At 41.9% G+C, this 12,904-nt stretch overlaps 2 protein-coding genes and 1 long non-coding RNA gene across 9 annotated transcripts; 2 read left to right on the forward strand and 1 right to left on the reverse strand.

Moving 5' to 3' along the window:
• The first annotated feature begins 285 nt into the window (after positions 1 to 285).
• On the forward strand, positions 286 to 2,843 carry LOC114798383 (uncharacterized). Its single transcript, XR_003751057.1, has 3 exons — positions 286 to 314; positions 1,808 to 1,944; positions 2,609 to 2,843. It is a non-coding gene; the product is annotated as an uncharacterized LOC114798383 (long non-coding RNA).
• A 383-nt stretch (positions 2,844 to 3,226) lies between these two features.
• LOC114798382 (dynein assembly factor 4, axonemal-like) lies at positions 3,227 to 6,846 on the reverse strand. Of its 3 annotated transcripts, none has more exons than XM_028994050.1 (10): positions 6,741 to 6,846; positions 6,110 to 6,214; positions 5,845 to 5,992; positions 5,628 to 5,761; positions 5,318 to 5,549; positions 5,112 to 5,248; positions 4,913 to 5,025; positions 4,668 to 4,821; positions 4,476 to 4,581; positions 3,227 to 4,366 (listed from the first exon to the last, which is right to left on the reverse strand). In XM_028994050.1, exons 3-10 carry the CDS (start codon positions 5,870 to 5,872, stop codon positions 4,260 to 4,262), a joined length of 1,011 nt encoding a protein of 336 aa, XP_028849883.1. In that variant the 5' UTR covers positions 5,873 to 5,992; positions 6,110 to 6,214; positions 6,741 to 6,846; the 3' UTR covers positions 3,227 to 4,259. The 3 variants fall into 3 exon arrangements, with proteins under 3 accessions (XP_028849883.1, XP_028849884.1, XP_028849881.1); XM_028994051.1 differs by lacking the exon at positions 6,741 to 6,846 and adding an exon at positions 6,317 to 6,375 and having other exon boundaries at positions 5,845 to 5,941; XM_028994048.1 differs by lacking the exon at positions 6,741 to 6,846 and adding an exon at positions 6,317 to 6,375.
• dnase1l1 (deoxyribonuclease I-like 1) lies at positions 6,466 to 11,613 on the forward strand. 5 transcript variants are annotated; one of them, XM_028994047.1, is made up of 9 exons: positions 6,466 to 6,698; positions 8,263 to 8,453; positions 8,534 to 8,622; positions 8,695 to 8,784; positions 8,860 to 8,972; positions 9,117 to 9,229; positions 9,829 to 9,955; positions 10,040 to 10,136; positions 10,648 to 10,790. In XM_028994047.1, the coding sequence occupies exons 1-9, from the start codon at positions 6,662 to 6,664 to the stop codon at positions 10,658 to 10,660; spliced, it is 870 nt and encodes a 289-aa protein (XP_028849880.1). In that variant the 5' UTR covers positions 6,466 to 6,661; the 3' UTR covers positions 10,661 to 10,790. The 5 variants fall into 5 exon arrangements, with proteins under 5 accessions (XP_028849880.1, XP_028849876.1, XP_028849877.1 ...); XM_028994043.1 differs by having other exon boundaries at positions 6,476 to 6,698; positions 9,798 to 9,955; positions 10,648 to 11,613; XM_028994044.1 differs by having other exon boundaries at positions 6,476 to 6,698; positions 8,266 to 8,453; positions 9,798 to 9,955; positions 10,648 to 11,613.
• Positions 11,614 to 12,904: the final 1,291 nt, after the last annotated feature.

Raw genomic sequence — 12,904 nt, forward strand, 5'->3', positions numbered from 1 at the left:
TTACTACTTTAATTTAAATGCAATTATCTTCATTTTTGCTCATCATCTAACAGTCCTTTGTCTACATAGTGAAAGACAACAGACATTTAAAGATAAAATTTTTTTTTTCCTTATTTAGATGTTATGTCTTCCACAAACAAGAGACAAGGAAAGCACCAGGTCCAAACTGCATCTCCTCTTCCTCCTTCAAAACCTTCTGGATCCAGGTTTCGCACATGGACTTTCCTCAGGGATGAGTCCTCTCCCCACAGCGCTCCAGGACCGGCTCCAGAACTACTGAAATTGGTCAGAGGGACATAAAATCAACATTCCAAGTGATTAGGTAGTAGCCTCATGTAATGCAAGTAAACAGGAAGTGTTTTTTAAATTGCGTATTAAACACTAGCAAACAGCCACTCTGAAAACAGACTCCACAGGGAGTTGAACCCCGCCCTGATCATGAAGGTCAGGTGTGCCACCACCGGAGCCTTTTTTTTTTGGCTTTTTTTGCTACTACTATTAATTATTTAAGTATTTAAGTATGAGGCGCCCCCTAGAACATATTTCAACAAAATAGATGTTTGCATGTGCGAAGTTTGCATGTAGAAGCATCAGGAATATATGGCGTATGTGCGAGGTTTGTATGTAGATGCGTGAGGAATATATGGTGTATGTGTGAGGTTTGTATGTAGATGTAAGAGGAAAGATAGTGTATGTGCGAGGTTTTCTTGATAAATGACAGAGGGGGCGCCTCATATACAGGCAATGTACAGGTTAAATTAATTCCAAATTGTGTCCAATTCATCTCCAATTGGCCTAGTTGTTTTGTGGGGGAAACCGGAGAACCCGGAGAAAACCCACGCTGGCACGGGGAGATACAGGCAATTCTCCACACAGAAGGAAATTTCCTTGCTGCGAGACAAGGTGCTAACCACAATGTCACCGTGTCGCCCGTTACTAAATACTTACCTTAATACTTACCTGTACTAGTGATCACTATTGGTACTGCTAGTATTACTAATAGTGGTACTAGTAAGGTGGAAGGAGGAAGCACATCTCCGTAGCCAGGTCCCAGATGCCAGGAATGGAGTTCAGCTCCTCGATGACGTCTTCTGGAAGACCAATCTCCTGACTGGCTTCCCGATTGGGTCCCTGTGGACTGTCTGCTGCTGGACTGTCCTCCATCTGGTTTTGAAGTGCAGTTCTTCGCGCCACCTCTCTGTAGTAGGGCTCCTGAAGATGGTGGCGTACCCGAAGAATCCAGCGCTCCTCTTCGCTCTCACATGTGCTGGTGGAGGGCTGATCAGTGCCAGTGATGGAGGTGACTGGAGCCACACTGGTCAGAGGCATGGCAGGACCATCCTGTTGCCTGCTGCATGGAGGCAGGAAGCCCATCTCCACAGCCAGGTCCTGGATGCCAGGAATGGAGCTCAGCTCCATTACAGCGTCCTCAGGAAGTCTGATCTCCTGATTAGCTTCCTGATTGGGTGCCTGTGGAGCATCCTGCACCTGCCGCATACATGGCCTGCTCCACGGCAGAGCTGGAGGGGAGTTGGTGACCCTCACACATGCCCACGGTATACCTGAGTAGTACAGTGACATGAATACATTGAGATTTTTTTATTTTGTTTAAATTTACTGACTGTGATACCTTCAAATGGACCATATATGTTTATACTGGATTTACAGTGGGCTACACCTCTGGGTTTTTAATTTTTCTTTTTATTGATCTTGAGTGATCAAAAACTCACAACAAACCTCTCAGAAATTAGAATCAGAAATCAGTAGAATACTGAAAACACAGTATTATTTCTTAATGTCTTACCAGTGTGACCTGCTACCCTTGGGAGGATCTTGCGCAGTGGCCTCCTGGTGACTGTTGGCTCCTTGGGCTTCTTCCGAGGCCGGCCCATCCTTCTCTTAAAGAAATCTCTCTCTCCGTCTCCTGAAAAGAAAGCTTTACAGGTAATAAATGATGCTAAGCTAAATTATGCTAAGCTAAGCAGAAAATACAAACTAAATTAGTTATCAAGTCTAAACAGTAAAATAATTAATAATAGCAGTAAAACAGAAAAAGTAGTTAGCCTTTAAAAAGGCTTTTGGGGTTAAAAGTTCAATTTTTCTTCTGAAGAAAGCACAGAAGTAGAGAAAAGCAAGAGTCCAGAAAATGTCACTTTCTGTCACTTTTTGTGTCGCTTAGCAACAGGCTGTTATAAACATACCTTCATATGTAACAGCACTGAGCAGCCAATCAAGAGCCACAAATTTAAACAAACAATTCTTTAAACCTAAACTTTTTTCATAATTGCACCGTTGCCTATCAGAACTGAAAATCAAGATTTTTTGGTGTAAATACATGTTTAATATATTTGTGAGTGTAATTATTATTAAATTAATAAAAGTAATTATTTTTTCCAAAAACTTAAACAAGCCTTTAGCAACTGGATTTTATTCATTTTAATTATTTTTAGAGGTTGCATAGATTCATTCTTGAAATATCATATTTCAATGATCTACTTTTTAGTGTTTAATAGAGGAAAAGTACATCTTTAGGAATTTTTCATTGCAATGATTTCTTCTGTCCACTAGATGGCAGTAAAGATCCCCCTCTCTTTCACTCATTTACAAGGTCAGGTTTTCCCACCGCATCGAGACTGGAGCAGCAGTCACTGATGGCACTGCAGGACCCTCATTTTGTTTCCTTTGTCTGTATTGAAGCCTCATGATGCACACATGACCCTGACGTGGTGTCACTTTAATCCGGGTTCATATTTCACCACTTTTTATTTGTATATTTATTTCAGAAGCTGTTTCTCTTAGACCTGCTGCAATGGGAAATGGGTGCGGTGCGGTGCGGTGCGGTGCGGTGCGGTGCGGTGCAAGATTTACACCAAGTCCCCTGGATTTTTAGTCTTTCCTTTTTCTGATGTCTTCAACCCTGGTGCTGAGGTTCCACACTTGAGTAAGAGACATGCTGAACTGGCCAATATTTTCATGGATTTATTCAAGACACAGACACACATCCTCTTAAATAACGCTGCCAGATCAGAAAAATGGACATGGTTGTAAATATACAACATACAAGACAATGATAAATAAAACCTGGGAGGCTAAATTTTGTGTTTTTAATGTCTACACCTTCTTTCTTTTTTTTTGTCTCTTTGTGCTTGCTTTTGTGCCCTTTATGAGTTATTTTGCATACTGGGTCTTTTGCAGCGTGCTTTTTTTTCACTGTAGGAGGGGAAGATGATATAAATTGGGTGTTATTTTTTTTTAAGAAATACTTTAAAAAGGGCCAGAAGTCAGGATTGCATAGAGAAGGTTAACTTTGAGTTGTTGCAGTCAGCTGCCCCCTATTAGAAGATGGTGGACCAATGCAACGTCTGCATTGCCGAGGTAAGAGTTGTGTTCCAGCTAAAAACAGTGCGAGCCACAGAAAGGGTTTGTCTTCTATATTTTCATTTATTACAGCACAGCGATTAATGCACAGTGTTGTGAATACTCCCTGTTTGGGATTTTACTCTTGTGACGTTTCCACTCAGGACTTTTATTATTACACTTCATCCAGTTTAGACAGGTGTTGGACTTCAATAAATTCTATTGAATACAAAAACAAACTTAGTAGGTATACGGCCAATATTTTTATATGACACATTATATGACAGCCAGCACAATAAAATATATAAACAAACAGCATGATTTAAAAAATGTTTTAAAAAATGATTTTTTTTTTTGTATTTCAAATGCTGTTACAAACAGCTTTTGGGGGAACTGGGTATTTTAAACTGTGAAGTTTGATTTTTGTCTGATTCTTCTTGTGCTAGATGTATTAGTATTGTATTACTAGTTGTTCTAAATGCCTGCTTTGTTGTGTGTTTCTTACAGATGACTCTTATATCTTAGTATCTATTGATGTTTATGCATGATGTAAATGTAATGAAATGTTTACATATGTCAAATTGTGTTCATTTGTCTGACTTCAGTCTGATGTATTGTTACTGAATTCAGTCACAGTGTTTCTGTGTTACAGTTTGATACATTTTCATAAAAATTGTCTTAATGTTGAGGTGGAGATGTGAAAAATGTCTTAAATTCATATGGACACATTTTTTACATGTTTTATCATAAATAAAATTCCATTACTGAAGTATGTATTGCTGTAGAATTGTTTTTCTTTTAGTAATTTTTAATCACGAGTTTCTAGATTAAATTTCTGACCAATTTTGGGTTGCATGCAACCCAGCAGCGTAGTCATTTTTATGGAAACTTTCTCAGTTTTTTTAAGTTTTTGAGCTCCCTTGAATAGTGGCCCTAATTTTTTGCGTATCTGCCTGTAGTGCATTATTGTCAGGGTCAATCTTCAGAGCAGCCTGATAATCCTGGAGACCTAAAATGTAAAAAATAATAAAAATAATAGTTACACAGTGGTCCATTACCATTCATAACATAATTTATATTCAAGAGCATGTTTGAGTGTGTGACAGTTCAAGGCAAACCTTCATCATAAAGCTCCAATTCACAGAACGCTGTGCCTCGACTGACATGCGCTTTCATCCTGGCACCAGCATTGTCTGCCACCGGTGGAGTCAGCAGCTCCAGGGCCTGTCACAACGCACATTTATTGTTAGCTTTTGTACAACGGCAACACGAGTCACACCGGCATGATAGAAAATGTGCAAAATGTTTACTTTAGAAGAGTCTTCGATGGCTTTGTGAAGATTTCTCAGTTTGAGGTGACATGCTGCACGGTTTGAGTACAGCGCTGGGATTTTTTCGTTCAGCCTCAAGGCAAGGTCATAGGCGTTGATGGCAGCCTGGTAGTTTCCAGCAACAAAATATTTCCTGAAACAGTTCAGGAAAATCATAAATTAGTTTTGTTGGGAAAATGCACCACGTCCACAATTTTGAAAACCTGGAATGGAATTCTACTTACTCCCCCTTCTCCTTCAACAAGTCAGGGTTTCTCTCCTCTTCGCTAAGGTCCTCAAATTCATGCAAATCTGTACGAATGCCACCACATCTAATCGCTGCTTGTTTCTTAAGCCACTGGTCAAAAACAGATACAGATGTATGAGCACATTTGTGAAAAAAATGCAGTGAAATACTTTAATAATAAAAAAAAAAGCACTAACTTCCTCTTCTTCAGGAACTCTGGACTCCCGTAACGCTGTGGGGAAGACCCTTGGTGTAAAATGTATTTTAATGGTGCCACTGGACCTCGGTGCTGGTACATCAGCTTGCTTTTCTTTCCTGGAACAATTCTGCAGACCTACAGAACACCCAAAAAATTAACAATGCTGTTATTTCAGTGAAATTTCCTGTAAATGGCTCTACTGACCATGCTGGGCAGCTCTAGTTGTTTGTGAAGATTTGGGCAGTGAGGGAAGTTCTGGTTTTCTTGATCCCTGCTTTTCTGTCATCCTTTCTGATTCTTTTGCCTGTTTCCTTTGACTGCCTTCCTCCTTCTTTGTTGCTCTCTGTTGAATTGTCCAGGATTCCAGCTCTGCTGCAGCCATGTTCCGTTCTCCGGCCTTCATTAACTGAATCTTTACCCTCTCCTCGTCCTGCAGCTATAAACAGAAGAAAATCACTCAAAGCAAGCATGCAAGCTAATATTACTTGTGCACAGTAAGAAAAGACCAATTTACCTTCATCGTTTTATCCCGCGTGTATTTTTTCTCCTCTTGCACCTTCTCGGCTTTTGCTTTAGACCTGGCAACAGCCTTTTCATGAGCCACCTGAATGGCCCTGAGCCTGAGATCTTTTAATGTTTCTTTGTCAGCTGTCAACACAACAACAACAGGACACAATCACTCAGCTTCTAGTCTTTCTAAGTGAGGACCAGCAAAATAAGTCTACACGTACCGTTTTGTACTGTCAGATGCGGCCACATTTCTTTGTTTCTTTTCTGCAGGGTGAACAAGATTTCGCCTTTTTTGATTGTCGCACTGCTCCTGTCATCCTCCACAGGAGCAAACAGAAAAGCCTCAAATAAATAAGGAGGGAAGTGCACCTAGAAAACAACAGCATGGCATCACAACCCATACAATACGGTTAACTAAGTACTGGCTATGAATGGATGGATAGAAGCCGATTACACGTTATAATATTAGCAGAGATAAAGACTTACCTTTAAATATTCGTTTGTCGAAAGTACGTCGACTTTATTGGCAGACGTTCCCTTCAAAGGCACACTTATGAACACGGCGGAGTCCGTCTGCTTCCATTTGAAATCCTACACAAACACCGGCATTTTTACTACTCGCTCTCAAAATGAAGTGAACGCATGTGCGCCTCTTTATATATGTTTGAATATAAGAGAATATAAAGAATATACATATTTCTTTGTTTCTTTAACTTTTTAACTTTCGTCAAATCCACAAGCCTGTCTCTCGTTCCCGCGTGGCCGCGACTGTTTACATTTGTGCCCGCGCATGCGCGAGGCGTAGACCGTCCGCTGATCAGAGGGCCGCTTCAGGGACAGGATCGCGGGGATAATATATAGCGGCAGATGGCGCGGTGTGCTGCACGTCCCTGTGATTTGTGTGATTTGTGCCCACCCGTGGCGGCTTTTGCTACGGGCAATACGGGCGGTTGCCGGGGCGGCATCGTGGTGGTTTTTGCATATTTGGACGGGGTTTGAAGCTCATTCAATCACGCTTCTCTGACGGAACTTGCGCGAATGAATGAGCGAATTAAGATTCAATGCAGAATATTTCGTAAGTAAGATTTTATTTTATCATGTATTTATCATTACTTACCTGGAATATATTGTATAGTCAGTTAATTGTTTATAGTTCTTGAAAAAGTATCTCTGTGGTATCTTCTATATTCCACAATAGACGCTCCTTCTTTTACAAGAAGCGCCAGCCCCTCCCAAGATGGCGGCTCTGTCGACGCATTCGCTTTCGTAGACGCTACATTCAATGCGTCATCTAGTGCTTCTGTCTATGGCGTGCACCTCCGAACCCCGGCGTACCGCCCTCTGTCGGCAGGATAATTAAATGTGAGGAGGAAGCGGCGGTAGATGCAGCGGGCAGTTTTGTAACATGTTTTAGGAAGCAGTACTGTCTCTTGGGCTGAAGGGGCTGAACCGAAAGTGTTAATGATTTTTCTGCTTGTGAGGCTTTAGTTGTGTGTGTGTGTGTGTGTGTGTGTGTGTGTGTGTGTGTGTGTGTGGTAATAAAACTGACACGATTCAACGTATTACCACTAATGGGTAACACACTCGCCTATGAACCAGAAGACCCGGGTTCAAATCCCACTTACTACCATTGTGTCCCTGAGCGAGACACTTAACCCTAAGTTGCTCCAGGGAGACTGTCCCTGTAACTACTGATTGTAAGTCGCTCTGGATAAGGGCGTCTGATAAATGCTGTAAATGTAAATGTAAATGTATTACCAGTGTTCGTGATACAGTATTATTGTTTTTTTACTATATGTAGTATAGGTAATGACACTAAGCTATCGCGAGAGTAGAGTGAGAACGGGGCAGGGCGTAAAGAATGTGTGTTAATAAACGACAAAGTTAAGCGAACGGATTGTTTATTGGCCACAGCACATTATATATAGATTTTTAAGGGTGCGTACGAAGGACCAGCTGGAGATGGGCGTCATGATATGGCATAATGGTCCACCTTTCAGTGTCTATTTTGAATAACACCATGTAGCATTTAACTTTTCCACGGAATTTGCCATTCTGTGCATGAGAGTTCGGGTTATTTTGTTGGGAGATCCTCATACAATCCACGTATTATCTCTCTGTATCTATACCGCGTTGGATATTAAGCAAATGGTCATTTATTTGACTTCATCATTATAACCCGCTCCCGCTACTTGTGTCCGCATTTCTTCACGCTCGCTTCTTCTTTTCTTTTTTTTTTATTTTTTATCGCGAGTCAGCAGCGGGGTGGAGCTGCGGGCTTCTGCCCGGGACCGGGGCGCGTTTTACTTTCCTCCACAACTCAGTCCTGCTGTTTCCTCCTTCTCACGCAGTACGCGTACGTACGCCATGGCGCACACTTTTACTCTTATTACTACAACTTATCGATCATTTAAAGCCTGATACGTTGTTTTCTTGTTGGTAAAAAAGGTTTATCTTTTTAACTCCTACCTCGTTTACTCCTGCTAATGTTTGAGCGGTTGGTTGTAACGCTGGAGTCCTGCGAACCGCTTTTACCTTCGTGGGCCGAATGTAAAATGTGGGCCTGGTGCCCGAGGAACACTGAAGTGATGCAAAGATGTCATGAAAGTTAAACTAACTCGTCATGATTCTTTTTAAAGAAGGTGTTGCCCATCTTCACTGTCCAGCCATGCCTTTGGCCATCAACACCAACCCGGCAGCCCTGTATGGGATTCTGGTTTTGGTGAACGTGGTTTATCTGCACGAGGCCTTCCGAATCTGCGCTTTCAACGTGAAGAGTTTTGGTGACTCCAAATCATCAGACGAATCTGTCATGAGCACGTTGATTCGGGTGAGACTGCTGCACCACGCATTGCGCCGCACGTCACGTACGATGGGTTATTACTATCATTGTGTGTTTCGCGGTTTTAGATCGTCTCCAGGTGTGACGTGTGCTTGCTTCAGGAAGTGAGAGATACCAAGAGGAGAGCGATTCCCTCCCTGCTCGACGCCCTTAACCGGTACACACTGTTAGACTGGGCGTGAAAACGTGTTTTCAGCTTGCAGCGTCTGACTCTGTTCATCTGTCTCAGGTTTGACCGCAGGCATCAGTACGACTACGTGGCCAGTGAGCGTCTGGGCCGGAAGCAGGCGTATCAGGAGCAGTATGTGTTTGTCTACAGGTGATGAGATGCTGTTATTCAGGCTTATTATAGGCTTCAGGCGTTATTATAACATGCTTCCCCCTCCTCTAACAGGACCGACTCAGTCAGCGTCAGAGACCGGTTCCAGTATCCCGACACGACACCAGGAGACAGCGATGCCTTCGCACGGGAACCTTTTGTAGTGTGGTTACGAGCACCCAGTACAGGTCAGCGTTTTGGCAACAATTCACACGATTTCATATGATACGATGTCAAATTCAGAAATACAGGGCTCGTTCGAACCGGAGTCTTCAAAAAAATGAAAACACGGAGGACCAAGTTCTCACAAATGCCATCGTCTTCTTTCACAGTTGCCAAAGAGTTTGTCCTTATACCACAGCACACCTCTCCATCTAATGCAACCAAAGAGATTGACGCCCTTTATGATGTTTTTGTGGAGATCAAAAGGAGATGGAGGATAGAGGTAAGATGCAACAATATATGTGTGTTTAGATTAGATTAAAGCAAAATGTAAAGATTTTTATTTAAATTACATTAATTAGCCTTAATCAAGGTGTCAGCCCTTAAACTCTAAAGACCAGTGGAACATCTCAGGGATACAACATTAAGGACCCGACACCAACCTGACTGAGCAGAATACAGTTATACACACAGATAGGTTATATACAGATACAGTTATACACACACTAGGCCACCACTGGGGCAGTGGTGGCCTAGTGGTTAAGGAAGCGGCACCGTAATCAGAATCCCGATCTGCCAAGGTACCACTGAGGTGCCACTGAGCAAAGCACCGTCCCCACACACTGCTCCCCGGGCGCCTGTCATGGCTGCCCACTGTTCACTCAGGGTGATGGGTTAAATGCAGAGGACAAATTTCACTGTGTGTGCTGTGCTGCTGTGTATCACGTGTGACAATCACTTCACTTTCACTTTCAGATAGACAAACAACAAAACTCTGAAGTCAGGTTCATGACTCTTTACACCTTCGTTAGTCCAGGCCCACATTTTTTTCTTCTTCCGTTGTGCCACAGAATGTGATGCTCTTGGGTGACTTCAATGCAGATTGTGGCTTTGTGGCAAAGAAGAACTGGAAGAACGTCCGTCTTTGTGCAGACACGTCTTTCTTGTGGCTCATTGGAGATGCAGAAGACACCACCGTCAAGGAATCCACTCACTGTGCTTATGACCGGTATGAAGGCAAAACTAAATTACACGTGAAAATCCTGTTATAGAGTTTTAGGATGTGACCGTAGGAAGTTTTTCTTTGCTTCAGAATCGTCGTACATGGAGAATCATTTAAGAGGGCAATTGTGTCAGATTCTGCCCGAGCTTTTAACTTCGCTAAGGAGTTCCTACTCAGTGAAGAGCAGGTACGTTTTACACACGGCCCGAGGCAGTGGTGGTCAGGGACAAACTGGATGAAAAATGTTGTTTTATGCTCTCAGTGGGAAATACAATGTAGAAACAAAACTGGTTTTGCAAAATTAGAAAAAATATGTGATTACATTCCTACACATAATGTTGCCTTGATCTTAACATATAAAACAATAGGGGCATGGTGTGCTAAGCCCATAACAATCTTTTATTTTTTTTTCTTAGTGAAGTGATTGTGAAACACTGCAGCACAGTGCATGGTGACACAACAAAATGTGTCCTTGACTTTTAACCATCACCCTTAGTGAGCAGTGGGCAGCCATGACAGGCACCCGGGGAGCAGTGTGTGGGGACAGTGCTTTGCTCAGTGGCACTTTGGCTCGGGATTCGAACCTGCAATCTTCTGATTACAGGGCCGCTTCCTTAACCACTAGGCCACCACTGCCCCATTTGAAACTTAGTGTAATAAGAACGAATGTTAATATAATTTTGGTTCCGTCCCTGTAGGCTCTTCTGGTGAGTGACCACTACCCTGTGGAGGTAGAACTTAAGACCGCAGGAGCAGCCGGAGCCACAGTTCCACACCTTCTCCTCATTACCGTAACTTTATTGATATCACAACTCGATGTGATACCAACTGTATGCTGAAGGACTGTGAATATATTTTGCTCAGTCAAAGAGCAGATTTATTTCACAGATGTACATCATAGTTTCTCAGAATGTACTGTTTGGCCCAACTCCCCTCTCAGGTAACCCATGGCAACAGGTCAACAATGCCAGACATTGGATTTTCTATACTGCTTGCAGTCAGGAGGGGTGGGTTTCCTTACAATTACGGAACATAACTACCAATGGAAACGCTGAATATTTTTTGTGAAACATTTTTCGGGATCCTGTGGACAGATACTCCCGTCTCTGGCGTATAGATGACCAGCTCCTTCATGGTTCTCTTTGGCCCTTTAGTTGATTCTTTGATTTATTTTTTTTCCTCTTCTGCTTAATGCCGTAAATGTCCTGGGGATGTTCCGGGCTTCGGACTTTCAGTTTTCTTTATATATTTTTAGAATTCATGTCGGCAAGACTTGATAAATGGTGCCAATTTTTTACAAATGACTTCTCTATATTTCTTTTATATATTTAAATATATATGTGATTTGTTTTATTTGTTTATTGCTGCTTTAAACCCTGCAACTATACGAATAGAAGTAAGGCTTTATAGAGGGTGAGGAGACTTCTCTCCTGTTTCTACACACAGTGTTTTACAGAACTTGCTTATTTATTTAAATTTAAGATTGTTTAAAATTGTATATTTTATGTATTTTTATGAAAATCTAGATATGACTGTGCCATGAGAATTTAGGTAAGATGCCTTCCTACTGATTTTCTGGCTAAACTTAATCCAGTGAGAAATCACTTTGTGGTTTTGGTCGGCGCTTGGTTTGGTTGCAAAATAAAGGAAAATCGTTGATGCAATTGTGCTTCCTGCCTTTACCGCTCATCAGGACACGACACTGGACAGATCCATCACTGCAGGTTTTATTGTTACACATGAAATGGGTCTATAGTCATTTGAAATTTTGGGATCTTAACACATAAAATAGCAAGAGTATTTTATACTACAAGAGTAGCTCACATTCACGCAGGACACGTTCATGTACTCATGTCTCAACACAAGAACTCCAAAGATTCAGTTGGCTGGCAGTTCACATGCAGTTTGACACATTTTAAAAACACAAGATCATTACCAATGTGGTGATGGTTGTGGGATAGATCAGTAAAGCTGCTTATTTTAACTATATGACAAAGAAGAAAAATGCATGAGTTTGTTGCTGGAGTAGTGACACTAAAAAGATATCAGACTGAAATCATGGGTGTGGTCAGTCACGCCCATGATAAGGATTCAGCTGGAACCGATAGTGAGTGAGCAAGTCACTGGCTTTCATAATTCTGCTCCCTTGGTATCTATGAGAACTTTGCCGCAGTAAAAATTCTCCATATAAGGTTTGTGAAATCCTGGGCAGGACTCCACCCAGAGAACACTGTGTGATTGTTCTCTCTGGGGTCTCCAGGTGCTGCAGGTTGGATGATTCGGTTTCCTGTATGATCATTACCCCATAATCTGTAGAAACAGACTACCAAATGTCCTGGACCAAGGAGCCATCCTCAAAACTCTGCTTCCACAGCCATGAACGGCTGACTATTACTGTGCAGTATTACTTTCTGTTGAGTAACTTACCACAGGAAATCTGCTGTACATTGGTGTCACAATTGTCAACTTGCTCTGCAGCAGACACAATAACACTCAAACCCTGGAGGCCTGGGTGAAAAACATTTTAAAACAATAAATCACACTCACTGCAGTGACCATTTTTATATAATTGCTGAATAAGTGTAAAAGAAAAGAACGGAAGTCACAAAAAGTAGTATATGTTAACATAGCTATTCATCACATGATGAAAACTAGATAAAACTTTCACACATAAACGTGTTTTATATATTACCTAAATATTCATTACTCACAATAAATGAGGGATATAGCTCATCATTCAAACAGCCATGAACACACGACGTCACTTAACGGACGAGCAGCGTCACCTGGACATGGCGCCTTTGGGTCGGTGGCAGGCAAAACAAATCTGTGAGGAGGAATTGTCAAAAATATAAAATAACATTATTCCACTGCAAAAACACGAAGAAACAAGAGTGGCTCTGGGAGGTGTGTATTCAGGAGACTGGTCTATTAATCAGACCTGTTGCCTTCTTT

This window comes from Denticeps clupeoides, chromosome 10, assembly GCF_900700375.1.
Source record: "Denticeps clupeoides chromosome 10, fDenClu1.1, whole genome shotgun sequence".
In the NCBI taxonomy this organism is placed as follows: domain Eukaryota; kingdom Metazoa; phylum Chordata; class Actinopteri; order Clupeiformes; family Denticipitidae; genus Denticeps; species Denticeps clupeoides.